The sequence below is a fragment of the Onychomys torridus genome, chromosome 3, assembly GCF_903995425.1.
Source record: "Onychomys torridus chromosome 3, mOncTor1.1, whole genome shotgun sequence".
Classification (NCBI taxonomy): domain Eukaryota; kingdom Metazoa; phylum Chordata; class Mammalia; order Rodentia; family Cricetidae; genus Onychomys; species Onychomys torridus.
The window spans coordinates 158906643-158933820 of NC_050445.1; the positions used below are offsets into that span (position 1 = coordinate 158906643).

At 41.4% G+C, this 27178-nt stretch overlaps 1 protein-coding gene across 4 annotated transcripts in view; it reads left to right on the forward strand.

Annotated features, from left to right (window-relative positions):
* Positions 1 to 27178, forward strand: part of Ccdc91 (coiled-coil domain containing 91) — a 187406-nt gene that overhangs the window by 147870 nt on the left and 12358 nt on the right. For all 4 annotated transcript variants that reach the window (XM_036182394.1, XM_036182395.1, XM_036182393.1 and 1 more), the window contains one exon: positions 2833 to 2946. In XM_036182394.1, coding sequence (XP_036038287.1) covers positions 2833 to 2946 — 114 coding nt within the window. The remainder of the gene's footprint in view (positions 1 to 2832; positions 2947 to 27178) is intronic.

Below are 27178 nucleotides of genomic sequence, written 5' to 3' on the forward strand. Positions count from 1 at the left end.
GATGGATGCTGGGAGATCAGAGAAACAGAACAAGCCACAGCCACCTCACCTTGCCAATTCCTCAGTTGATCTGTTTCCTCAGACTGGAATCCTCTGAGTCCTTAGGATGGATCTCTGCTGAACTGTTGCTCAAAAGCCTAAAAGCTTAACCAGGCTAGTTCCTGGTTTTCATGCCTTATATACCTTTCTGCTTTCTGCCATCACTCCGTGGGATTAAAGGCATGAGTCACCATGCCTGGATGTTTCCAGTGTGGCTTTAAACTCACAGAAATCCAGATGGTTCTCTGCCTCCCAAGTGATAGGCGTGTGTACCACTATTTTCCGGCCTCTATATCTAGTGGCTGTTCTGTTCTCTGACCCCAGCTAAATTTATTAGAGTACACAATACTTTGGGGAACATAATATCACCACATTTCCCCTTTTTTTGTCTAAAATTTTAAAAATCTTATAAATAATACAAGAAAACTATATCCAATAAGTACATACAATATATATAATCAATAATTACATTAACGATGTCTAGTCCATTAACAATTGACAGATTCAGTCAAAAAACTCCATTATATTTATATTAACAATGTCCAGTCCAGTAACATTTGATAAACTCAAGACAAAAAAAATTCATTACTTATCCTATGTAAAACAAGTAGTTCCTTTTTAAAAGTAGATTCAGTAATTGACCTTTTTATCTTATCATATCCATATTCTCTTTTTCTTTTCATAATGGATTCAATAATCTACTTTTTGTTATTTTTATATCTTCCCCTTTTTCTTTTTAGAGTAGATTCAATGATCTACCCATTTATCCTATTATTTCTTTGTGCTGAAATGTGATTTTATTTGTATGTTAATAAATAAAGTTGCCTAGGGGTCAGATCTAATAGCAAGCCATAGCAGAAGTCTAGCAGTGGTAGCACACGCCCTTAATCCTGATTACATGACAGGCAGATCTCTGTGTGTTCAAGGACACAGCCAGCATGGAGACACACCCCTTTAATCTCAATACCAACCATAGAGACCTGGAGGTCTGTACAGACAGGCAGTGATGAGGAGGTCATGTGGTTGGGTTTACAACCAATGAGAAGGCATAACAGAAAGTCAATAAAAAGACATACTCAGGAAGCAGGTCTCTTTCTGAGGGGAAGGATGACAGTGGCAGCAATGAAGGGTAAGAAATGGTTTTAGTCTCAGCTCTTAGACTGCTCTGACCTCTTGGGCTTTTAACTCTGAATTTGGCTCTGAGTTTCTTATTTAATAAGACTGTTACATCTACACCCTGGGCCAGGTCACAAGAGTGGCTTGAGCTTTCAGGGTCTTTGATGTCTGCCTGGCTTTTCCTATTCCTCTCCTGCCACCCCTACAAGAACTGCCAGACAAATTTATTTGTAACAAGCATCCAGGGTCCAGCAAGCACCTCTCACAGGCCACACCCTGTCTTCTCTTAGAAGGGCTGTGCAGACAGACATAAGACATCTCTTGAAGGAGATAGGAGGCTCCAGGATCTGGAACTATGTTTTACAGGTACTACTGGATACTTCGCAGATAACTTGTAAAGTGAACACATGAGCAGAAGGCAGCTGACCACAGATGAGAACTCTGTGGCATCTGAAATCTGACCCTTGCATCTTATAATCACCTGCTTTCTATGCCTTTCTACAACCATGTGTAACTTTTAAAATAATACTAATTATGTTTAATATGCATATTACATGATAAATGTGATTTACTTATTAAAAAACTGGTAAAAATAAGTCATTATGCAACTGTATAAAGGAATATAAACCATGCTATGAAAGACTCTAAGAGCCTAAGAAAATATCCAGAGCATGTTTCCGTTGAAAACTTCCAGAGATAGTAGGTAGCACATACAGTATAATCTGACTCTTTATGTCCAGTTTCCTCCCTACTCTGCCCCTTATTCTCTATACACATTTGCATGTTTACACGTTTGCATGTGTATTACTGTATGCTCACACTTTCTTACATTCTACAAAGTTCCTACAGTCAATAGACTTGTGATAGTGAATCATTATTGTCTTATATTTCCTGGGTCATATATACATGTCTAAACTGATTGAGGAAAAACTAAGAGAAAACATTCATAGATCTCAAGAATCAAAATTGAGGAGAATACTCAGTGACCCTGGTGTTACCCAGTAGGAAAGTCCTGACATCTGTGGATAGATGGAAGTTAAGTAATTGTGATTTGTAGCATTCATTTCAGTCTAGCACTATCATTTTATTTATTTTAATTAAGAATATAAGGGTAAGGTACTATTTTTGCTGACAATAATGTTGCTTTCTAAGAAGTCTGTCTGTCTTAGAATATTACCTACTCTCCCCTTTCTGTTTATCTGCTGTTCTGAAATCCCTCAGGTTTCTGCTACCCAATTCAGTAAGGCAGGGAGTTCCTCTTTCCTCCCTAGAGGTCTCATTTCACATGGCAGCTGACAGGGTGGAGTTTTACCTGGTGTCCAGCTCTCAGCAATCAAGCTTGCTACCCAGACTGAATCTGAGGACTGCTGTGGAAGAGTAAACACCGAGTTTGTGTGGGTAGAGAGGACAGGGAGGCAATCTGACAGAACCAGGAGTGATGGGTTGCTGAGGAAGCAAGTGGCATCTGTGAGGTCCATCACTTCCTTCAGAAAATGGCTCATTCCATTTCTTTCCTCCTAATGCCTCTGTTACCAAAAGCTGTTACAGGGGTACCCTCCCACCTAAAGATTGGCCTGTAACAGAAGGAGCTGCACCCTAAAAAGCCCTTCAGTCATATAAATGCACAAGTGTGTCTTTGTGCATGCCGTACTGACCGTGCTTTCCAACCCCAAACAGGAAGCTGTCAGAGCAGCAATAATAGAAGAACAGAAGAGGAGCGAAAAGGCCATGGAGGAGGCAGTGAAGAGAACAAGAGACGAGCTGGTGGAGTACGTGAGGGAGCAGAGAAGGGTAAGTGTCCTGTGCAGGTCCCTGCTTTGCACCTCTGTGACAGCAGAGGCTTTCACGTGGGATATGGTGTTGAGATGTTGAAAAATACCCTTAGTATAAAACTAGTAATCTCCTTGGAAGGTTATTTTCTCGAATAATTATATATTAAACGATTATCTCTGTAAATATCCTATTAGACAAGAACCAAGCAACAATGAGCACTCTGGAAGATAGTTTTGGACTTGAGAGGGGCTGCTATGTGTTTGTAGATTCCTTTAATTCTTGTAGGCACTTGCATATGCTCTTGAGACTTCTTCGTTAACCCGACTGTGGTCCTAACAGATTTCATTACAGTCAGCAAATAAATATCACATTGCTCTGGTTCCGTCTCAGAGCAGGTCAAAGCATGCTGCTCAGAATTCAGAAAACAAGCTGCAGGGACTGGAAAGTAGAACAAATTTCACTTACTGTATTTCCACAAACGTTGGGTATAATAGGAATGTAAGAAGTACTGTTAAATGGGATGTGTAATCACTGTAATAAGGACATAGCATGTTACACTAAAGCGTTTTCATATGTTTTGTTTACATGCCTAGCAGATGCATGTAGAATACGGTAATTCCTATATACTACATGCAGATACATACTATAAACTACCAGGCGTTCTACACCATAACAAGCATACAACCAGAACGGTATATAAGGAAATTTGGTGCATAATGTCTAAACTTAATTGTTGGCTGAATGGTCAAGTGGAAAATGTTGGCTGCTGACCTTTAGTTAGCAGCAAAGCGCTAAGAATGCAGTGAGAGTCAGGGCCACTCCAGGCCTGTACTCCCAGCTTGAAGTCAAGTCTATATGGTTCAGAGAAAATTCCTCTTCTCTGTGAGTCCTGTTAGATTTCAGCAAGTAGTTTGTCACCAGAATACAAAATTGATAAGGGATGTTTCCAGATAACTAGTCATCTACAGAAGCACTCTATATGTGGTTAGCACCTTGCTTTCGGGGGTGGGGGTTGGGGGGGGTGGGTGTTAAAGTGTTTTCACCATGATTCACGAGATTCATGATAGATTTTCACATTCTGAACCCAAAAGTGAAGTTGGTATTTTAATTATATGTCAGTGTTTCCCACAGAGGTTATTTCAGATAATCCAGTTTATGAGCTGTGCCCAGAAGGAATAGCAGATACACATGGATTAATTGGAATAGTGAAGAAACACAGATTTAAAATCAATGTAGGGGTTCTTATAGGCCCCTCCTTTCTATCATCTTTTCTTCTTTAATGTTCTCCTTGGTGGCTATAACACTCAGCATGAAATCTGCCACCTCAGTAGTATGACTTCTCCAAGGTGTCTTCACCGACTGTAGGTCCTTGTAGAGTGGCTCAGTAGGAGTTATTCATTGTTCTGACTGAAATGCTGTTGGCTCATTAGTGGCTGCCTCTTTCCCATCCTCTCACCCCAGTTCTATGAATTGGACTCCTCTGAACCCCAATGTGCATGACTCAGCAGAACAGGATGTGCTGAGTTCCCCTTAGTGTGATGCCCTCAAGGCTCCTGGGTGGGTCACATGGTACAGACTTTCTTCTTCAAGGCTGAGTGGTATGTTGTATGTGTATATTCTCTTAATTCATCTGTTGCTAGACATTCAGATTGCTTCTGCATACTTAATATAATTTCCTGAATCAATAAGTCTATATTTGAGATATAAATCTGCACAGGGTTTATAACTAAGCACATTTATAAGATCGTTTTGGGGGTAATTTTTTTCAAAGCTGTATTACTTTTCTGTATTATGTAGCTACCATAAAAGTATCTGGTTAAGATTAAGAATGCCTTTTTATGGTCCTGTAATCCCTATATGTCAATTTAATGTCTAAAAAGAAGTAATTATGGGCTAGGCTATTTGACCTGTGTTCCTCCAAATTCGTTAAAGGCCTATCAGTGACATGTTTGTGAGAAGTAGCCTGATTTGACTTGTAAAGTTCATTGACAACAGTGCCAGTGATGGCGCAGCAGGATCAGGCCCCATTCATACCTCAAGATTCTCCCGGCTTTCTTTCTTGGGTGTTGGTGTTATTACAGGTTGTGGTCGTGCGTGAGTGGTAGGCTATAGCAGCTGGTGCAAGGATGTCCACCCTGGGCTGTGTCCATACTTGTTCTGAGCACTGTCTTCAGCACCTTAATAAAAATACCCAGAAGCCACTTGTTGGTAGGTGAGTTTTGCTGATTGAAATGTGTATTCAGCTCAGTGTTGGTGCTGTCATTTACTGTGTGAGTTTTGAAACCTTATCCCACTCCTGTTACTGATTCCCACAAGATCACAGTCCTCTTACCGTAGAAAAATTAGAAAAGTTACCACTTGCCCTAGGCTTGCAGTTGTGTTGGTGACACTGTGGGAAACTTTTTTGAGTATCTGGGTATTTTGTCTTCGCAAAGAGAAAAGCTAACTTTGAAAAGTCCATGAAAATACCCAAAGTGAAAGCAGCTGCTGCTAATACGTGTTTTTATGTCACTCTTGAAAATTTTAGATTCTTAATTCTGTATTTCCTTTTTCCTCTAAAATAATATATTTACTGTGTCAAGTTAATTTTAATATATTATCTTGGGACTTAGAAAATGTTTGAAAGGGACACTTAGAGCTTATAAACTAACTTAGAGGAAATATTTTTTGTTTTGTTTTATTTATTATTCTTGTCTCTTTCCAAAAAATTAATTGGGGCAACTCATCTCCACTTCTTCCTTTGGAAGATAGTTTTTTGTTTTTATTTTGTTTTGACCAAATAACGTATTTTCAGGATAAAAATTTTCCTTAACTTTCTTTAGCTCTTGAAATAAATAAATAAATAAATAAATAAAACTCTAGATCAAGCTTACGATTTTCAACTCAGACCTTGGTTCCAGCTGGCCTTGAATTCCAGTCTCTAGAATAGCCTTGAAGTTTTGAGAAGTCTTTGCTGGTAGAAGTCTCCTGTGAAGCTAGGCCTTGCTCTGTGGGTCCTTCAGCATCATCAGACCCATTTCCAAAGCCCTGAAAGTTTGAAATGAACACTTCTCCACTCCACATTTCCCCTCATGCTTTTACTTATAAAGGACTTAGAAATATGAAATAGAAGATTCAAAATGCTAAAATTCTCAAGTAACTTAAAAAAATTTCCCATAGTGTAAAATACAGGTCATCATAAGAGGTAATAGCTTTTTCTACGTGTCTAAATCAGTAACTTTCTGATCAATCATCCAACACTACTGAATGTTAAAAATATACCCAGGATATTAATATTGACCTTGTACTGTGAAAAGTCATAATTGCATTTTTTGTTTCGTTCCTATGAGTGTCATCAACAGAGGTGCTGTTAATCTTTATGTACAGCTGTCATTAACCTTTATGCACTAGTTAAGAAGTCTCAGTGCATGCTCAGATTTCTCCAGCACTGTTCACACAGTATTGTAACACACACACACAAATATATATATATATATAATCAAAACATCCTACAAAGAATTTTTGTGATTAATTGGAAAAATAAATTAATAATGAGACATTTGGGGTGTTTAAAATGATTATAAATAAATATTCAGCCCAATAATATTTTAAAAAATTCCTCTGTAAAACTTGTCCTCCTAAAGCCAAGGGAAAATGTTGTATCAGTTTTGTAAATTTGGTGTGGAGTATGTTAATTTTTAGCATAACACTCTAAAAGTTTTCCATAGTATCTACTAGTTGTCTACTACTAGTCAATGGACTTAGTTAACTGTACTGTGTTGACTGGACAAAGAATGAACTGCACACAGAAACGCCTGGGACATTTAGGCCAGATGTCTACCTGAGAATTGGCTGTGCACCACAGGCACACTGACTGGCAACCATACTGCATCCCGCTGAATTTAAACTGTGCTTTCAGACTCTTGCGGTACCTGCCATTCTAGATCAGGATGGGCCAGATCCACCCTACTGCTTGTTTATGAAATTCCAGGAACACTCAGCTTTGCTTTTGCTGCAGCAGCTGAGTAGAACACCTGCCATGTGTTATTGAAGCATCACTGACTTCGATTGGGTGTCCAAGGGCTGCCAGTCAGTCTTTTCATTCTCTCACCATGGAACTAGGCAGTTGGCATTCCCTCATGTTCTGAAGAAGTCTCTCCCTTGTCATATAAACTGCCAGAACAACTGTTACAGCAAACATCAGTAGTGCCACAGGCTTTGTTTTGTATAAAGGAGGTTGCATAGAAACGCAATGGGAAAGATCAGACACTTCTTGGGGGAAGAAGGATTTGTGGTTTATAACGACCAATAGCCCTTGGGCTAGAATGAAGAGTTTCAGCCCATCCCATAAGTTCAGACTGGTACACATGAGCCTGCCATGAGGGAGGAAGTGGGAATAGCATCCAGCAAGCAGTGGCCACTCACAGCCAGGCGGTGATTCCTAAAAATAAAATCTCATCCAAATGTAATAAAAGATTATTATTTTTTCCTCTTAAGAACCAGAATTATGGCCTGTGTTTTCACAATCATCTCCAGGAAAATAACCTTCACTTGGGAGGATTCTTTTAATTTAGAAGGGAGTAAGGAGCAATTATCATTACTTCAAAGATCTGAGGCCAAGACATTGTCAGAATTTCTTAATTATAGCTGATCTCTTTAAGGCTGGCTATGCTGCAGTCCTCTGGGGTTTCACTTCCATCTTAAGCTGTTAAAGGCAACATTGAGCCAATGTGAACTTACTTTACTTCTGATAATTTCAGTTACTGGCATTACAGACAACTCTAGAGAGCATGCCATGTCACCACGCTGCCTTGCTTCTTGTCTAGTATATTAACACGTTGCTGCTCTAACTCCCCTCACAGTTGAGGCATTCTACCAAGAGGGTGAAGGACGCGTCCCTTGACAGCTGCTGAGTGTGTTGAGGGCTTTTCAGTTCTTGCTATAAACTGGTTGCACTACAGGAGTTACTCTCTATATTGTTGATACATCCCTGCAGAAGCAGTGGCATTTTTCTACTTCCCACCCCCACTCCCGCTTCCCTCATCCTAATTAATCATTCTTCTGTGTGGCCTGGACCAGCTCTGTAGTCAGAAAAGGATGAACTCAGGAGTATGTCAGTGTTGGGACCCACGGGATCCGCTGTGGCTTTTAATTTGGATGTCATATTTGAGATTGCTTTTCTGGACTGAAGCACATGAGAGTGGGGACTGCTCCTTCACAGCTGTACTTTCTGGTGACTTGTTTTTAGTGCCTAAGTGGGCTTAGCTTTCATTTTCATTTAAACCACTAGAATTTTACATTCTAAATATGTAATGTTTTGTACATGTCAGCTGGCCCTATAGAAAGTTGTTGAGAGACAATAAAGTCAGCTAGTTGGAGCTACCTTGCTAAGTGGCTCCCAGTGAGCACCCTCCCTAAATGTGAAGCATAGAAAAATTTTATTTAGAAGAAAACTAGCAAAGCCAACAAACTGTGAGGGTTAAAGGGTCCTTACAGCTTTCAGTATCAATACAAGTGGACTCTAGATGCTGATTCCTGTCCTAAATTCTTCCTTGGAGGTTTCTTTTATAAAATATACTTTAATCTTAACCTTACCTCCGTTTCCCATTTCTTGACCTTCATTCTTGATCTGAAGTGTCATTGTATAAGAAGACTCTTGGGAATGTTTACAGACATGTGAATAGAGGCCATGCTAAGACATCTATCAGACCATTACATCAGGCCAGGTACATTGTTATTAAAGGCTTATGATTTTGATGACATTATTTTGAAATGGTTCAAACAGGTGAGTGTTTCACTGGTAATGGCTAAAGGTCTTGTGGTATGAATAATGGATCACCAAGAAGGATATCCAAAGTTGGAGCTTGAAATGATGATGAAGTCTCTTACATCATCTGCCAAAGTCAGGCACTAACTAAGAATATAACTGAGGAGAGACAATGTGGCTCTGCATTTTAGTCCCCAAGTCACAAAGATAGAAAATGGTAGTCTGATTCTGAAGCCCCTGCTTTGACTATTGGCCAAACCCCCTCAGTGGGAAAGATGGAGACAAAAAAATGACTTTAGATGTTGACGTGTGTGCCTGTAATCCCAGCCTGTTGGAGGTGGAAGCAGGAGGATCAGAAGTTCAAGGTCATTCTCAGATACGTAGTAAGTTCCAGGCCAGGCTGAACTGCATAGTTGGTACTGGGAATGCAGGAAATATAAATTCTTACCAGGTGATCTTTATCTTTATGTCCTGAGCACAGGGCTCAAACAAGAAAAAAAAATGTACTGATGTTCCTAGCCCAGGACGAAATAGGGAGGGCTGGACAAAATCAGATGCCTTCTCTGTGCATACATGAGGATTTGTCTTCATCTTCTCTCAGCAGCATGATGATTTTAGTGAGGAGAGCACAATGAAGGATCAAGGTTCCTTAATAAACAGCCCCTATGTAAATGAACAACTGTGTGTATGTGTGCGCGCGCTTTTAAAATTAAGAACAGCTAGCAGAAAAATGAACCTGATGAAATAAAATCATCATAATAAAGCCTCATTTCCATTGTCCAGCCAAAATAATCTGGGTTTCACGAACCAAAGCATCTTGAAAACTACAGCCAAGCAGTCTGTCAAGAATCTAGAAAACAATGGAATAAAAATCTGCTGTGCTAACTTTCCCTGGGGCGACACAGATGAACTTCTAATCAGCCCCAGTGGGCACTTATGACAGACCAAAGTCCAGCTTGGGGAGACCCATGAGTTTGTTGGGCTTGATCATAGAACACAGATGAGGAGTTTCTTACAGAAGCCTGGTTGACCCCACAGACAGAAAGTCCACCCCATTGTGAACTGCAACCTGAAGAAGCTGCTCCGTATATCCCTGCTTTAATCAGCCTTTTACTATATACGAGACCACAGGCAGCTGGGGAAGGAGTGATTGTCTGGATCCCATGCAAGAGTCTCCTGGGAGATACTCATAGGAAGGCTTAGTAGCTCATCACCAGTACTGTACATCTGGCCCTTACCATATTCTCCACTGGGCAAAAACTGACCAAGGATGGTACCTTGTTAGGAGCCCAGGAAGGACAGTGTATAGTAATCTATGCGTAAGAGACCAAGTCTTTTGCTTTCACAAACTGTCCTTTTTTTTTTTTTTAACTGTAGAGGCAGTTCAGATTTATTTTCTGTTTCAAGTCAGAAACCCATGGACAGTAGCCCATTCCTTCCCAGCAGCTGTGGTGGGAACCTTCGCTAACCTCTGCCTGCCAGTCACTGCCTCCAGCCTTATCTTAGCTTCACATAAAGGCTGAGGGGGAGTTCACTCTTAAGCCTCCAAAAGGAGTTCACATTCTTCTTCACATGGGCTAATGCCAGACTCATTTCAAGTCATGCTTCCCTTGGGTGTTGAGAGAAAGAAGAGCCTAACATGCCAGGGCCTTGCTGGGTCTTGAAGTGTATCCAGACATACAAGTTGTTATTTAAAATAAGATTTTGTTTGGTTTGGTTATAGCAAGGTAAGATAACTGAGTCATGGTCCCAGTGTGCTCTGAAAGCCATCCATTTTGTTAAAGTTTGAAGTTAAGTTGACTCAGAGGGTATTTTACAAACAAAAACTTACTCCTCCTTTGCAGCATAAAGGTAAAGCAACACAGCACTGGTGTGTACTGCTGTTGTACTTTTTTCTAGTGTTCTCACCATCAGATCTTTCCTGCTAGTTAGAGACTCTAAGTCATTGTCACAAGAAAGAGAGACTGGGAAATTTCAGGCATTGAAATAACTTTTACAAGGGTTTCCCACAGAATATCTAGAAATACAGTAGCCATTGTGACCATGGGGTGTCAAAGACTTGGCCACTAGGAATTGGATGTGAGGTTGAGGTATAGCCATAACAGGTCAGTACTCTTCCCCTTACATCTTGTGTTTATGAAGACCCTTGCTTGCCATTCTTTGTCTTAAGGAGACTGGTGAGTTCTTGGCCAGGTTCTACTTTTTAAGTGTAACTCCAGAAATTGTCGACATCTCCTTTCCTTATTTTCAGTGGAAGGGAAATGACTTCTTGACTAAAAGACATTGGGTAAATGTCTTAATTGATTTATCATGTTGTTATTTTCTGTCATGAATATCTCTACAAACATTTCTTTGCTTTGAAAAATTAGCAAAAAAATAATAATAATAACAGTTGTAACTAATACTGTTTTGGAAATATCATGAAAATGTCCTTCTCTGAGGGATGTGGTGTTTCTCTTTTCCTTTGAAGACAGAGCAGCATCCTGCCAATCGTTTGCTGCTGATTCACAAGCTATGGTGAGTGACTTCTGGATGCTCAGTTCTAAAGGAAGGCCAGCCTGTACAGAGAGAAGGGTGATTGCTCATCTCTTATCACTGTATTATTTTTGAATGATATCCATTGGATTGTGGGTGTACTGTAAGTCTGGCTTTGCCTTTGACTAAAATTTCAGACTATGTTTTGTTGTTTCTTAAGCAGAGAGTTCTAACTGGATAGTCACAGGGTAACTCTGGAGCACTCATCACCTTTAGGGCCATGCAGTTCTCTGGTTTTGGGTGTTTCTCATCACTGGATTCTTGAACTAGTGACTTCTGTTTTCTTCCCTCATTGCCAGTTAGTTCAGTTCTGGTTCCATGAAAGTCCATCATCCTCTGCTATGTGCCTCAAGCCCTGTATTCACATTGCTTTACATCTTGTAAACTCATTTTAATTTTTTTCTTTTTCTTTAGAGTATGTCTGTGTGAGTTTATGTTTATCGTGTGCATGAATGTGCTAATGGAAACCAAAAGAGGGTGTCAGATGCCCCCAGAAATGGAGTTGGAGGTGGTGAGCCACCCAGTGTGAATGTTGGGAACTACACCCAGGTCCTCTGACAGCACCTGCCTTTCAGCATTGAGCTATCTGTCCCACCACTAAAGCTAACTTTTATTATAAATCTACATATCAGTGTTTGAATTCACCTAAGATGAAGTTGCTATGGTTCACTTGAAAATTTATACACACACAAACATTTATATTCTCATTGAATTTTTTTAGAATGCATGGGGACGGGGAAGATAAGCTGATGTGTGAAGAGACATTTATATGGAAGATTCAAGTGTTCAGGTGTGGCTTTTAGAAGCAAAGTCCAAGGAAGTGGTATAGGTCCAGCCACCATTGCTACCCTTCCAAGACCCACTTCTTCATTAATGCCCCCTGTGAATCACAAACCCTGTTTCACACCCTCTTTCTGTGTCTCCCAAAGCTGAATTACTTTCCCACACCCTCAGCAATAAAAAGGGTCCCTTGAAGATGTTGCCCCTCAAATCACCCACCTCACATGGAAGTATTAGAATCATGCTATGGAAGATGGGAAAGAACCCTTTCTGTTGGAGTAGAATGTGTACCTATTTCTCTGCTTCCCACCTGCAGATAGAAGGCCACGGTGTTGTAACCTGAGATCTGGTGCAACGTAGTAAGCCCTGGTGTGAAACACTATAGTTTGGCAACCCTAAATGCTCCCATGTTGCCTGAGAGACAAGCCCTAGAGGACTATGTGTTCCCTGTTTACAGATGCATGAAAAACATTTGCCTTATTAACCTTGTGTGCTGGGTGTTGGTATAGAACTCACATCTGAGTCATTGTGTAGCTAAGTATCCCACTGTTCTCTCCCCTCCAGTACCCACTGTGTTTTCTGGAAATGACTAATGTCTGTGTGTTGGACCATGCTGGGCTTAACATGCAGCACAATTACCTTAAAAAACATCTCCTCCTCTGATGGTCCCTGCAGTCTGAGTTCTGTGACTACCTAGCCCTTCTGGTAGTGACAATCACCATTTCCTTCTGGCTCCTACCATTGGATGCTTTTCCCAATCTGTAACCCCGGTTCCTAGTCTGCCCCCCACAACATCCCATTGTGCACATTAAAAGCAGGATGACCACAAGTGCCCCCAATGGGCAGGGCTCCGTGATTCCACATTAGCAGTGACTGCTGGCCGAGCCTCTTGCCCAGAATTGAGAATTGGCTTCTGTGGGCATTCCCTTTCTTTTAAAAGCCTTCTTGAGAAATGGACACAACCATTTTTGTCTGAATTCTGCTCTTCTACAGGGTCTCCCCAAGTTTCAGCAAGCCCTAAAGTTAATAATTTGCTACAGACTACCAAAAGTTTTGGGCTGAACACTTTATACTTGTTCTGTTTCCAATATCACCTGGATAATTAGCTCTCCAGCCTTTCAGAAGCAGAGAGCCAACCATAGGTCCTTCTTATTCTTGTGAGTTTCTAGTGTCTGTTCACACAGAAGCTGCCACCAGCTGGGTGAGCAGCCACAAGGCTTATCAGAAGGACAATGAGTGCTTAGCCAAATGGAAGGCTAGAAACCAAGGTTAAGGCTAAATTACCATAGGCAGTACCGAAATCTACACATAGAATGGGCTAAAGGTAACATTTTCTTGCCACAGCTGCCACTTTAGAAATTATGAAAATTCACTGCTCAGCTGAATCTGCCATATCCCACAGGTAGATGCTTCTGTACCTGTTAGAACAGGTACCTGTGCAGAGACCTCAGTGCTCACTTCTGACTTAGAGTTCTGCTCACATGACCAGTTAGTAGCATCTGAGGAGAGCAGGCCAGATGACCGAGCTTGCTCAGTTTGATGCAGGGGAAATTGGACTTTATGGGGCTGGGGAGTTCCATAGGAAGGGTGTCAGAAATCAGAAAACATTACAAATTGCCACCACATACTTTGGGAATTTCTTCCAACTAACTGTGGCTACTGCAGAAATATTTGTAGTTTTTTTTATCAGCTCAACAAATCCTAAAACTGATCCTTTGAAGTCAAGCTGGCAGGTGGGAAGTTCATTCTCATTAAAACAGAGCTTTGGTGACTGTCAGGCATCTTAGCAAATGTTTGCCACTTGGCTACCACAGTGTCATTCTTTGTTAAGTAATCTGAGATTTTCTGTAGCTGATACCTACATTGTGTATCACCCTCCAGTGGTTCTGCTGTGTTTGATAGGATAATGCTTTTGTTTCCACAGACTTACAGAAAAGGCAGTTTAGGAAAGTATGTTGAGATGGGTGTTTCCATGTGTCTGTGATTCCACTGTTGTCTTGCATTGACCAACAGTCACCACCACTATAATTTGGGGCTATTTTGTGTGTAGTGGTCACAACAGTTTTCCTCATTGAAGGGTCACCACAAAGCTCTGTGGGATAAAGAGCTTGGCTAACTTGCCTTTCCACAGAATGCACTGGGGTAAATCCCAACATGTTCCTTGGCCCTCTGCACATCTCTGTTCTCTGTATTTATGGCTGACTGTTTTCAGGGGGTCTCTTTCCCTTTTCTTCCTTTTCTATGTTCTTGCTGTATTAAATCTGTTACCTCGGCTGGGGATACAGCTTGGTGGCAGAGTGCTCGCCCAGCATGCCTAAGGCCAGGGGTTCATTAAAAACCAGCCAGCCGACAAGCAGCAGACTGCCTTAGCATGGCCACTGCTTTGTCCAGCACCTGCTCTAAGTGTAAAACTGGACAGAGATGAGAAACAAGGCAGCAAGAAAAGCCTGGAATGGGATGACCTTGTCCTAGTTGTGTGAGAGGTAGACTTGCTTGCTGTTTTTTCTGTACCTCACTGTTTGATCTTAAGATTAACAGCTCCAGCCAGGGTGTTAACTAGTCTTCAAACACAGAACCTTCCAGTCCATTTGTGTTTTTCCAGATGTCTTTTAATAGAGACTTTTTGAGCTCTGTGTTTGAAGTAGAATACTTTGGGATGGATCTTCCTTCAGTCATTGCGTTGAGGAAATGGTTGCACTAATCCCAGCAATGGTTGCCTGTCTAAAGCCATAATAGTCTGTACAAGGACATTGAATCTCAGCTTCCTTGCTATCTGTCAAGAACTTCAATGTCTCCCTCTTTATTTTATTCGTTGGAGGCCATTGGGCCTTCAGGGTAATGGTATTGCTTAGCTTTTTCTTTATCAATTAGCATGCTGATTCATTTAAGATTTAGTGTGACCTGCACTGTATTCCCTCTGCTGCTGTCCTCAGCATTTGTCCCATTTCTGTGGCTCAGTTTTCCTTCTTAGGTGTTTCATATGTTGAAAGTGAAAATATCTTTCCTGGGATAGAGCTGAGCCACAGGACTATCACATGCCCTCTTTCTGTTCTTAGCTGGGTTTATTGGTTCCTTTAGAATCCTGTTTTAAAAAAAAGAAAGGAAGGAAGGAACGAAGGAAGGAAGGAATGAACAAATGAAGGAAGGAAGAAAGAAAAACAGTTTTGTACATACATTTTTCATTATATACTTTCATAGTTAGAAAAATTCCTTCTTGTTTCCTCTTACCAGGCAGGGTACAACATGACCTTCTCACTCCTTTATACTTAAGACTCCTACATCAGTAGTCAAGAGGAGGGTGAAACAAGCATAAACATTGAGGAATCAAAACTCCTGAATTTAGGCAAAGAAAGTTAGCTGGTTGAACAGTGTCTAGTACTCAGTACCAGCTACCCAGAGCATGTTACCCAATGCACTAACACTGTAAGCTGACTGTGTAGAAAAGCAAGTCATGTGACTGAGCCCAAGGTCAAGGGACCTTCTGTACTCCAGGAAGTCAGTGGGAAAGTCCATTCTTCCATGGAAGTGTGGTGGGAAGGAAGAATGGCTTTTAGCCAGCCGTGATTAAATCTCCTGGGAGAACAATCTCCATTAGCTACCCTCTCCATAGCAGTGCCGTTCTGCTGAGCAGTTCATGTGGTCTTTTCTCTTTGCATGCCACTGTCTGAGATTGTGTTCATGTCATTGTGTTAGTTCATCACTCAGTGGATGAATACCATCAATACCAAGTCACCTGAACCAGGTATGCTGGTCAGCAGTGTCTGGCCAAGGTCCAGCTAGTGTAGTGCACCCAGAACTCACAGCCAGGATACAGGTACAGGCTTAGAGTAGTAGGCACTAACTAAAGCTAAGGAAAGAGACTACCCTTGGAAGTAATTAAATATATAAAGTTGCAAGTGTGGTTGATTAAAATGGAAACTAGACCAGTTTACAAAATGAGAAAAGCCTGCCATGTCATTTATTAAAAAGTGGTTGACACTGAACTTGCCCTAGGAAAGAATGAGCTAATAATGCTTTTATGTAGGAAACAGGGAGACCTTGTGCCTGCCTTTCATCCCTGCAAACTCCCCACAGGGTCTAAGGTGTGTGCCTATGTGTGTGTGCACCTGTGTGTGTTCATGCCTGTATGTTTATGCATGTGTATGATGCTTTTGTGTGTGTTCATGTGACTGTGTTTGTCCGAGAACCATGAGTGTGCATACCTAGGTGTGCATGTGTGTTTGTCCTGCCAATGAGTGTCAAGTTTGAAGTGAGTATATTCAAAATCTCTGCAGGTTTTAAATAATGGGTATAAAAAGTACCTGCTGAAATGGGGATCCTTGGATGTTTTTAAATTATAAATAAGAATAAGATACTAACACAGGATGTCTACAGTGTCTTTCTGAAAACCAAAAAGTCTCCATTAGATCAGTGCATTGCTTGTTTCAATAGCAGGATCAGATTGTTAATACCTGAAGTCCTTCAAACTTTGATTTCCTCACTTCCCATAGATGCAGATTTGCTCATTGGTAGAAGACAGTGACCTCCTGGAATTGTATCACCAGATGGTGAAATACTTCCTAGGAAAGGGGGCATACATTATGTAGACATTCAAAATCTTGATGCCCTCTACGAAACTAGTATTACTTTGTTTATTATGATAATCATTTCCTTCTACACATTTTATTCTTGACAATTGTTTCAACCTTTTTTGGTTTTTTTGCTTTTCTCATGCTTGTTTTTGAGACAAGGTCTCACATTTTAGCTCAGGCTGCCTTGGAACACATGCTATAGCCCAAACTGGCCTCCACATCCAAGAGACACCTAGGTAAGATCTCAGGTGTGCCTGTAGCATGGTGCCTTGAACACTGGCCTTGTGTTCCTTGAAGCCCCTTATGCCCAGGGCTCCACAGAGAACAGTCAGTGCCAATTGTTGGCACCTTTGGGCCTCTGGAAGCTTCTCTGTTGGAGGATTGGATTCCTTTGTAGATTTTGCCTTCTGTGATGTGTACTGGGGCTGAAATCAGAAGCAAAGCAGTAGGTGGTTGTGAATGTAAAGATGTCACTAAATCTCACTTCTATTTAATTTAGTTCAACATTAATTAAATTAAAGATTTGATGCTGAGACACAGCCATTCAGAGTCCTGGTTCTTTGCTTTCAAGTGTTAGAAACTGGACCTGCCCAATTCTAGGAAGTGGGAACTTCCTGAAAGAGTTGACTGGCATCTGTACACCAGACTTGTTAAGAGGTAATGAAGCAAGACGGCTTGGAAACTAGAGGTAGCAACATTAATGATGGCCTCTGAATGACAAATAAGAATGGACAAAGCTAGCCGCCGCCGCCGCCGCCGCCGCCGCCACCACCACCACCACCACCACCACCACCACCACCACCGCTAACCCTCATTCTCCAGAGTCTCTAACCCAATTGGATTAGTTGGGAAAGACAAGCAGACTCCTAATTGCAGTCCACAGAGAAAGAATGAATTCCCCAAATGAAATTGGAGTTGCCACTAGAAAGAGGAAATCAACTCTGGAGATGGCAAGGCAGCATGTTCAACACAGCTGTTGTGCGTTTGGTGTGTGTGACTCCCCAGAGACCTTGTTTCCAGAACACTGTCATGCTTCTCCCTTCCTGCAAGCCCAGAAGTCAGCTATACAATCCCCACTTTGTAGGAGAGAAACAAAAACTTCAGGAAAAGTCAGAATCTCACTCTAAAGATGACACTAAAATATGACAGAACTGAGGCAGTGGAGGGAACATCCCTGAGGGACTCCTGTGGCCCTGTGTGGAGGAGCATCCCTAATGGACTCCTGTGGCCCTGTAGTCTATGTTATCTGTGGCTGTCTGCAAGACCCAGGTGCAGAACTGGCTATTATGACAGTGGCTCAGTGACTCTTAAAGCCTAAAATATCTTGTCTTGCCCTCTACAAACATTTGTCATATGCTGATAGACAAAAATCACTCCCACCATAGGGACTTGAGCCTTTTAGCTGTGAACCAAAAGATGCTAAACTATGATCCCAGAGAAAGTGAGATCCACATGATGTGAAGTTTACTTCTAACTAGGTGCACCTCTTTTATCTACCAGTACCCAGTACTGCTATCAGATTATAAATCCATTCATGAATTAATCCATTTATGAGATCAAAGTTCTCATGATATACTTGCTTTCCCACAGTGCCACCTTCAAACATCAGATCCAACCCTTCCCATATGAGTGTCACATCATAACCAAACTTCCCACATGTGAGCATTGTAACAGGACAACCTTCCCACACACAAGCATCACATCAGGATCAACATCCCCACATGTGAGCATTGTATCAGGACCAATGCATACATTGTCTTTTTGAGGGATGCTTCATATTCAAACCATAATAAGCACCTAGCCATTTAGTCTTCTAGATGTGGACCCAAACATGGAGCCTAGAGAAAGCTGCCCCAGCTGCACCATGCCCACTGAGCCAGGGAGTACTCTAGCCCTTGAAACCATAGAAGTAAATATACAAGAATCCCTATTTCCTTAGAGAGCTCATAAAACATCAACAGAAAGCAAAATTTGGTATTTTGAGATGGCCTTGGGAAAACCAACACAATGAGTTGGGAGGGAGGAATGAGAGAGGCTTTCTTAGTGAACTGAGCCAACATGTAAGAAGAGATGTGAACAGAGGGGTTAAGTATGGAAGAGCATCCCAGACACAGGGAATTCGGAGCACAAAGGTGTGCTGTGGGTGAGTCTCTAAGAGAAGACAGACAGAACAGCAAAAAAGTTGAGCAAGATATGAAGAAAATTGAATAGTATCAGAAAAAGTAAATGAGAAAATGAATTTGATGGAGGTTTGAATATTTTATCAAATATTTTAAATGTGTCAAATAAAATGTGTATTAAAATTGAACAACCTTTAATTACTGTAATATCTGAGTTTGTGTTGAAGGTACTCACATATCTTTTTAATCCCTAGAAAGGGTAGATAGATTTATGATGATAGCAGTTATTTTTAATTAAAATGAACATATCCATGTCTGGGATGTAAGATAGCATCATCTCCTGGTATTTTTTGGCTAAGATACAGTATCAGACATGAAAGGAGGGCTGGAGGACACATACAGACATTCATTAAGATCAGGAATAATGTAAATGTATCTTCAAAAAGAATACATTAGCATATTTTTAAGGTGGTAATGGGAGGATGTAGATAAGAAACCTAAAAGAGTGATGGTCACAGTCATGACAGAAGCACCATGGGCTGGAAATCCTGTCCTTTGAAGAATTAATCAGAACACATGCAGATCTTTACTGGCACCTGTAGTTACTGTGGTGGTATTGTGTTCCCCAAAATATTGTACACTCTAATAAACTTATCTGGAGACAAAGAACAGAACAGCCACAATATTAAATGTAGAGGTTAGGCACACGCCTTTAATTCTAGCATTCCAGAGGCATAGATCCACCTAGATCTCTGTGAGTTCAAGGCCACATTGGAAACAGCCAAGCATGCTGACTCACACCTTTAATCCCAGGAAGTAATGGCAGGAGGCAGAGAGGTATTTAAGGTGTGAGAACGAGGAACTATATAGCAGGTTAAGCTTTCAGGCTTTTGAGCAGCACAGTTCAGCTGATGAGAACTGAGAGGCATCCAATCTGAGGAAACAGGATCAGCTGAGGAGCTGGTGAGGCGAGGTAGCTGTGGCTTGTTCTGCTTCTCTGACCTTCCAGCATTCACCCCAATAACTGGCACTAGGTTTGTTTTTATTAATAAGAACTTCTAAGATTCTTGCTACAATTTCCGTGCCCCCCAGTTGTGGTGTTGATTAGTGGTGGTGGCCCTAGCACTGTTTTTCATCTGGGAGTTACGTCCACCATGCATCTCTCTAATAGTCACAAACACGCTTCATTTATATTATAACTCGGCACATGTCTGTGTCATGCTCCCATTGAGTCCCCGACTTTTAATTATTCCATGGTATTCTGGTCAGATATTTCCACTAGCTCCCTCCTGCTTTGTTTCAGTTTGTACAATTGTACCCACCTTATTCCATGTCAGGTAGAAGCAGTTTTGGGCGGGGCAGTGGTGGTGCACACTTTTAATTCCAGCACTCAGGAGGCAGAGCCAGGTGGATCTCTGAGTTCAAGGCCATCCTGGTCTATAGAGTGATATCCAGGACAGGCTCCAAAGCTACACAGAGAAATCCTGTCTGGAAAAACAAAAACAAACAAACAAAAAAGAAGTGGTTCTGTCTGCAAACCAAATAGTCTTTATTTTTACAGTAAATTTGTTCATTTTCTACGTATGCCTTGGTTGCCTTATAACTACTTTTGATATCTTATTTGATAAATGTATCTCTCAAATGTACTTCTTTTATTACTAAAGGTTATCCTGAGGTGTGTGTCATTTAGAAGTATATGTTCTTTTTTTTTTTTTAAATTGGACTATTGGGTATTTTGATGTCTAATTTTTTGAGTTCTTTATATGTTCTGGATATCAGCCCTCTGTCAGATGTGGGTTGGTAGAGATCTTTTCCCATTCTGTTGGTTGTCGTTTTGTTCTATTGACCATGTCCTTTGCCCTATAAAAGCTTCTCAGTTCAGATGTCCCGTTTATTGTTTCTCTCAGTGTCTGTGCTACTGGTGTTATATTTAGGAAGTGATCTCCTGTGCTAATGTGTTCAAGACTACTTCCTACTTTCTCTTCTATCAAGTTCAGAGTAACTGCATCTATGTTGAGGTCTTTGATCCACTTGGACTTAAGTTTTGTGCACGGTGACAGATAAGGATCTATTTGCAATCTTCTGCATGTTGACATCCAGTTATGCTAGCACCATTTCTTGAAGATGCTTTTTTTCCATTGTACAGTTTTGGCTTCTTTGTCGAAAATCGTATGTTCATAGGTATGTGGATTAATGTCGGGGTCTTCGGTTCGATTCCATTGGTCCACATGTTGGTTTTTATGTCAGTACCAAGCTGTTTTTATTACTGTGGCTTCATAGTAGAGCTTGAAGTCAGGGATCGTGATGCCTCCAGAGGTTGTTTTATTGTACAGGATTCTTTTGGCTATCCTGTCAAAGGATAACCAGACTGCAACTCACAACTCCAGGGAGGCTACCTAGTAAAGAGGACCCTGAGAAAGACACAGGGATCACCCAACAACAGAGAAATGGATGAGAGCTATATGAGCAAACAAGGGGAGAAGGGGGTAATGGAGGGCAAGGGTCAGAGGAAAGAGAGCTTAGGGGAGTGGGAGGTCCCAGCTTGATCAGGAGCAGAGTGGGAGAACAGGGAGAGAGATACCATGATCAATGAAGACCCCAGGGGAATAGGATGAAGCAGAGTGCTAGAGAGGTCCTCAGAAATCCACAAAGATACCTCCACTATAGACTACTGGCAATGGTCGAGAGAGTGCCTGAGCTGAACTGCTCTGGTGATCAGATAACCTAACACTCTGGCTGTCATGATAGAACTCTCATCCAGTGTCTCATGGAAGTGGATGCAGAGATCCAAGGCCAAGCCCCAGGTGGAGCTCCAGGAGTCCAATCAGTGAGAGAGAGGAGGGATTGTATGAGCGAGAGATGTTGAGACCATGATTGGAAAAAGCCCAGGGAAAAGTAGCCAAACAAATGGAAATGCATGAACTGTGAACCAAAACTGAGGAGCCCCCATGGAACTGGATCAGGCCCTCTGGATAAGTGAGACAGTTGACTAGCTTGAACTGTTTAGGAGGCCCCCAGGCAGTGGAGCCAGGACCTGTCCTTGGTGCTTGGGCTGGCTTTTTGGAGCCTGGGGCCTATGCTGAGACACTTTGCTCAGCCTTGGTATAGGGAGGAGGGGACTGGACCTGCCTTGACTGAGTCTACCAGTCTGGGCTGACTCCCCAGGGGAGACCTTGCCTTGGAGGAAGTGGGAATGGGGGATGGATTGGGGAGGAGGACTGGGGGTGTGAGAAGGGAAGACAGGGAAATCTGTGGCTGATATGTGAAATTAAGTTAATTATAAAATAATATATATATTAAAAAACTATATATATATATATATATATATATATATATATACATACATACATATGTTTAGAATAATCAGGCATTATAATGACCCTTAGTAATGTTCCCTACTTCTTGCCTCATGGATATTATTTTTACTGTCATCATCATCATCATCATCATCATCATCATCATCATCATCAAGATGTTTTTTTCAGCCCCTCCTGTAGCTTTACTGTTTGATCTGGACAACTGACATCCTTTGCAGTCTTTGTCACTTAGGAGTATTTGGAGATATTTTTCTGATCAATTGTTTGTGTTCATAAATGTTTTCATATATTTTAAAAAGTATTAAATTTTTTATGTGTACTGTGCCCCGAATATATGTATGGACTGTGTGCTTACAGAGACCAAAAGAGGGCATTAGATCCTCCTGGAACTGTGGTTGCAAGAGGTTGTAAGCCATCATGTGGGTGATGGGAAGTGAATTCTAGTCCTCTGGGAAGGGCAGCACAGGTTGTTGAACCATCTTTCCAAGGTCCTTCATATAATCATGTATTTGGGGAATGGAGTAGTCTTTTGCTGTGTTACTCATTCGTTTTACAGAACTGGATGAGTTTCTTTAGAGAGGTAACTAACCAGCTCTGCTCAATGGGGTGGTATGAGGCCAGACTTGGCTGATTCCCAGACAAGGACTCTGATATGTTTTGCTTTGATTTTTGAGACAGGGTTTCACTTTGTAGCCATGGCTGGCCTCAGACTCACACTAATCCCCCTGCTTCAGCCTCCCAGGTGCTGGGGTTACAAGTGAGCAATACCACAGTCTCAGATGGGAGCTTCCCATTGCCTCCATCTCCCTGTGTGTAGAACAAGAAAGTGGAACAAAAAGCGTAGTCTGGCCAATGCTTCCCTTCTCTTTTCACCTTCCACTGAAAAGAGTTCATGAAGCTGGGTGCTGATCCCATGCGGCCTTTGTGAAGAGTTTTAAATCAACAGCTGGTATTTGCAGTTCAGGAAGCCCTTTGAAATGATGATGAGTGATATGGAGTCAGTCTCACAAAGCACAGAAATACCAGCCAGCTGCCCGTGGCTTCTGGGATGTGACCCATCTATGACTAGGCACTTGTGATTTCATTTCCTCTGAACAGGATAGATGCAGAAACTATTCCTGTCACTCTTGGGAACCACACCCTTCCCCTGAGCAAGTCCCAAATGTGTCTCAGCTTCAGGTCAGGACCCCTGGGAGAATTAGTACCATATTGGTGCCCTTAGACTAAGCTATGAACTGCTGAATGTTGGTCACCCTGCCTTTATCCTACGTTTGAGGAAAGTGCCTTAGCAAGTTCTCTCCTGGGTGAGCAGTGAGGCATAATGGTGGTCTTCCTCCCTAGACATTATCCCTGCTTTACCCCATTTCTTTTATGCCTAACCCAACTGGGCAAGGCTAGACATTACTTTATTTTTATCTAAACTGCTTCTATCACCCAAAGACTATGATGTATTTGTAAGGTTTGAATTCTTAAACATGCCCTCTGCAAATAAACTTCTGTACTTTCTTTGGAAAAATAAAGATCCCTGAAATGGGAACCTGTTAGAGCCTCTTATGCTATATTTTCCTAAAGAAGTAGAGGAGATCTCCAGTTGCTCAGAAACCATAAGACTAGATTGGCAGCTTGCCATGTTGATGTTGAACAGATCTTAACATATATGGTTGTGTTCTGTGTACTGGACTTTTCCAAAGACTTAAAATTGTGTCTCTCATTCAGAAGAACTTTAGTTTGCATCTAAGCACAATGATACTGATACCGTAAAAGGGCCTGTCTTTGAGAGAAGTTGCATCTTGGAATTTCCTTCTGGCAGTCTTCAGGTGACTTGCCACATGTTCTTTAGAGGACTCACCCCTTCTGTTCCCTGCATAATGTCATGTGTTTACATTAAGGCACAGAAGAAAAGAGGTTCTCTGTCTTTGCTTTATCACCTTAACTAATTGGGTCCTTAGAGAGTAAACCTGCACCCACAGACAGTGGTGACCTGAAGGTAGGCCTGGCTTTTCACTCATTTTCCAGGAGTATCCCTACCCCGTATTAATCTTATCTCCCAGTACCAATGGACTAGAATGTTGGGAGAGCCTGGTTGTTACAGGCAAAGGTTTAAGTAGTTTTGCCAGCTTCTTTTTCCATCCTTTTCACCCATAAAATATAAAAGAGAAGTGGGAAGTGTTACCATCTGGAAATATAGTAATGGGGAAGAGGCTGGTTTTATTTGTTTTGTTTTTGGGGAATGCTCTTTATAGCTTGTGTTGGATGCATAAAAATCAAACTAGTAGGTCATAGTTACTTAGTTGACAAGAAAGAACAGTACTGAAATAGGAGGAAAGAACACGTGTCAGAGCTTCTATGCCAGGCTCACCATAGGTTCATAAATCCCAACAGACATTAGAAGACAAAGAAGCATCATTGCTTCCTTGATCTCTCTTCAGCTTAGGCTCCCCTGAAACTCACTATGTAGTCCAGGCTGGCCTTGGTGATCTTCACCCCTCAGCCTGTCAAGTCCTGATACGACAAGCATGTGATACCACACACAGCTCCCTTCTCAGACTTCTGAATTATTACCAGAATTATGTGCTAATGATTGCTTGTTCAACCCCAAAATTAAATTTTATAGCTCAGCAAAAACTCCAGTCTTATACATTTAAGATGTTGCACCCGTCCACATGTTCTTGTTCATGATCTAAAAGCTGAGTTTTCAAGGCTGATGAAATGGCTTAGATTCTACAGCATCTGCTGCTCAGCCAGGAATACTGGTGTTCAGATCCCAGCATCCACATCAACTGGCTCATAGATGCCTTTAACTCTAGCTTCAAGGGACCAACATATAAGGACTGCAACATGCTTTTTAGGACCTGATGGACAAGTAATCTCTCTTTCTCTCTTTGTTTCTCTGTCTCTCTTACACATACACACACACACACACACACACACACACACACACACACACACACACACACACCTGTATATACTCCAACAGATCCATCAATAAAATCTTAAAAAATAAGGCCAAAGTTAAACTTTCACTTCTGGGAAGTGAGCTCCCTTATCATGTAACGTTTAAATTTCTCAGATCACAGACTGAACGTGGCAGCAGCATACGAGGGAACCTACAGTGAGAGAAGCACAGATGTCTTGTACCCTCTCCAGTCAGGGACTTGGGACTCGATGCCCTTTCTGTTTAGTACTCTATGCATCCATTCTGCCTACAGCACCTAACTGTATCATTCCTTCCAGAGTGCCGGTTCAGGCGCCAGCAAGTACATTTTAAAAGGTGGGGTGAGGAAAACACAAGAACAGAACTGGGGAAGCACAGATGTCCCCTGTAAGACCCTTTCTTGAGCTCTGGTGACTTTTCCTTTCCTTCTGCTAGCCATAGAAACCATGGTTGGGTTTTTTGGGCTTGTCATAAGCTAGGGTTATCTGGGAAGAGGAGCCTCAATTGAGGAAGTGCCTCCATTAGATTTCCTGTAGGCAAGTCTGTGGGATCATTTTCTTCATTAATAATTGATGTGGAAAGGCCCAGCTCACTGTTGGAGGTGCTGCCCCTGGGCAAGTGGTCCTGGATTGTATAAGAAAGCAGGATTTATGTTGAGGTCTTTGATCCACTTGGACTTAAGTTTTGTGCATGGTGACAGATATGGATCTATTTGCAGCCTTCTACACATTGACATCCAGTTATGCAAGCACCATTTGTTGAAGATGCTTTCTTTTTTCCATTGTACAATTTTGGCTTCTTTGTCAAAAGTTATATGTTCATAGGTGTGCGGGTTAATGTCAGGGTCTTCAATTCGATTCCACATGTTGGTTTTTATGCCAGTGCCAAGCTGTTTTTATTACAGTAGCTCTATAGTAGAGCTTGAGGTCGGGGATCGTGATGCCTCCAGAGGTTGTTTTATTGTACAGGAGGATTCTTTTGGCTATCCTGGGTTTTTTGATTTTCCATATGAAGTTGAGTATTAATCTTTCCAGATCTGTGAAGAATTGTGTTGGTAATTTGATGGGGATTGCATTGAATCTGTAGATTGCTTTTGGTAAGATCGCCATTTTTACTATGTTAATCCTGGCTATCCATGAGCATGGGAGATCTTTCCATTTTCTGTCATCGTCTTGAATTTCTTTTTTCAGGGACTTAAAGTTCTTGTCATATAGGTCCTTCCCATGCTTAGTTAGAGTAACCCCAAGGTATTTTATATTTGTGGCTATTGTAAAGGGTGATGTATCTCTGATTTCCTTCTCAGCCTGTTTGTCTATTTTATATAGGAGGGCTACTGATTTTTTTGAGTTGATCTTGTATCCTGCTATGTTGCTGAAGGTTTTTATTAGCTATATCAGTTCCTTGGTTGAATTTTTGGGGTCACTCATGTATACTATCATGTCATCTGCAAATAGGGAGAGCTTGACTTCTTCCTTTCCAATTTGTATCCCCTTAATCTCTTTGTGTTGTCTTATAGCTCTGGCTAGAACTTCAAGTACTATATTGAATAAGTATGGGGAGAGGGGACAACCTTGCCTTGTTCCTGATTTTAGTGGTATTGCTTTGAATTTCTCTCCATTTAATTTGATGTTCGCTGTTAGCTTGCTGTAGTTTGCCTTTATTATGTTTAGGTATGTTCCCTGTATTCCTGATCGCTCCAAGACCTTTATCATGAAGAGGTGTTGGATTTTGTCAAATGCCTTTTCTGCATCTAGTAAGATGATCATGTGTTTTTTTTTTCTTTGACTTTGTTTATATGGTGTATTACATTGACAGACTTTCGTATGTTGAACCACCCTGGCATCCCTGGGATGAAGCCTACTTGATCATGGTGGATAATTGTTTTGATGTATTCTTGGAGTCTGTTCATCAGAATTTTATTGAGTATTTTTGCATCAATGTTCATGAGGGAGATCGGTCTGTAGTTCTCTTTCTTTGTTGCATCTTTGTTTGGTTTAGGAATCAGGGTAATTGTAGCCTCATAGAAGGAGTGTGGTAATATTCCTTCTGCTTCTATTGTGTGGAATAATTTAAAGAGTACTGGTATTAAGTCTTCTTTGAAGATCTGGTAGAATTCTGCAGTGAAACCATCTGGTCCAGGGCTTTTATTGGTTGGGAGACTTTTAATGACTGATTCTATTTCCTTAAGGGTTATTGGACTATTTAAATAGTTTGTCTGGGCTTGATTTAACTTAGGTATGTGGTAC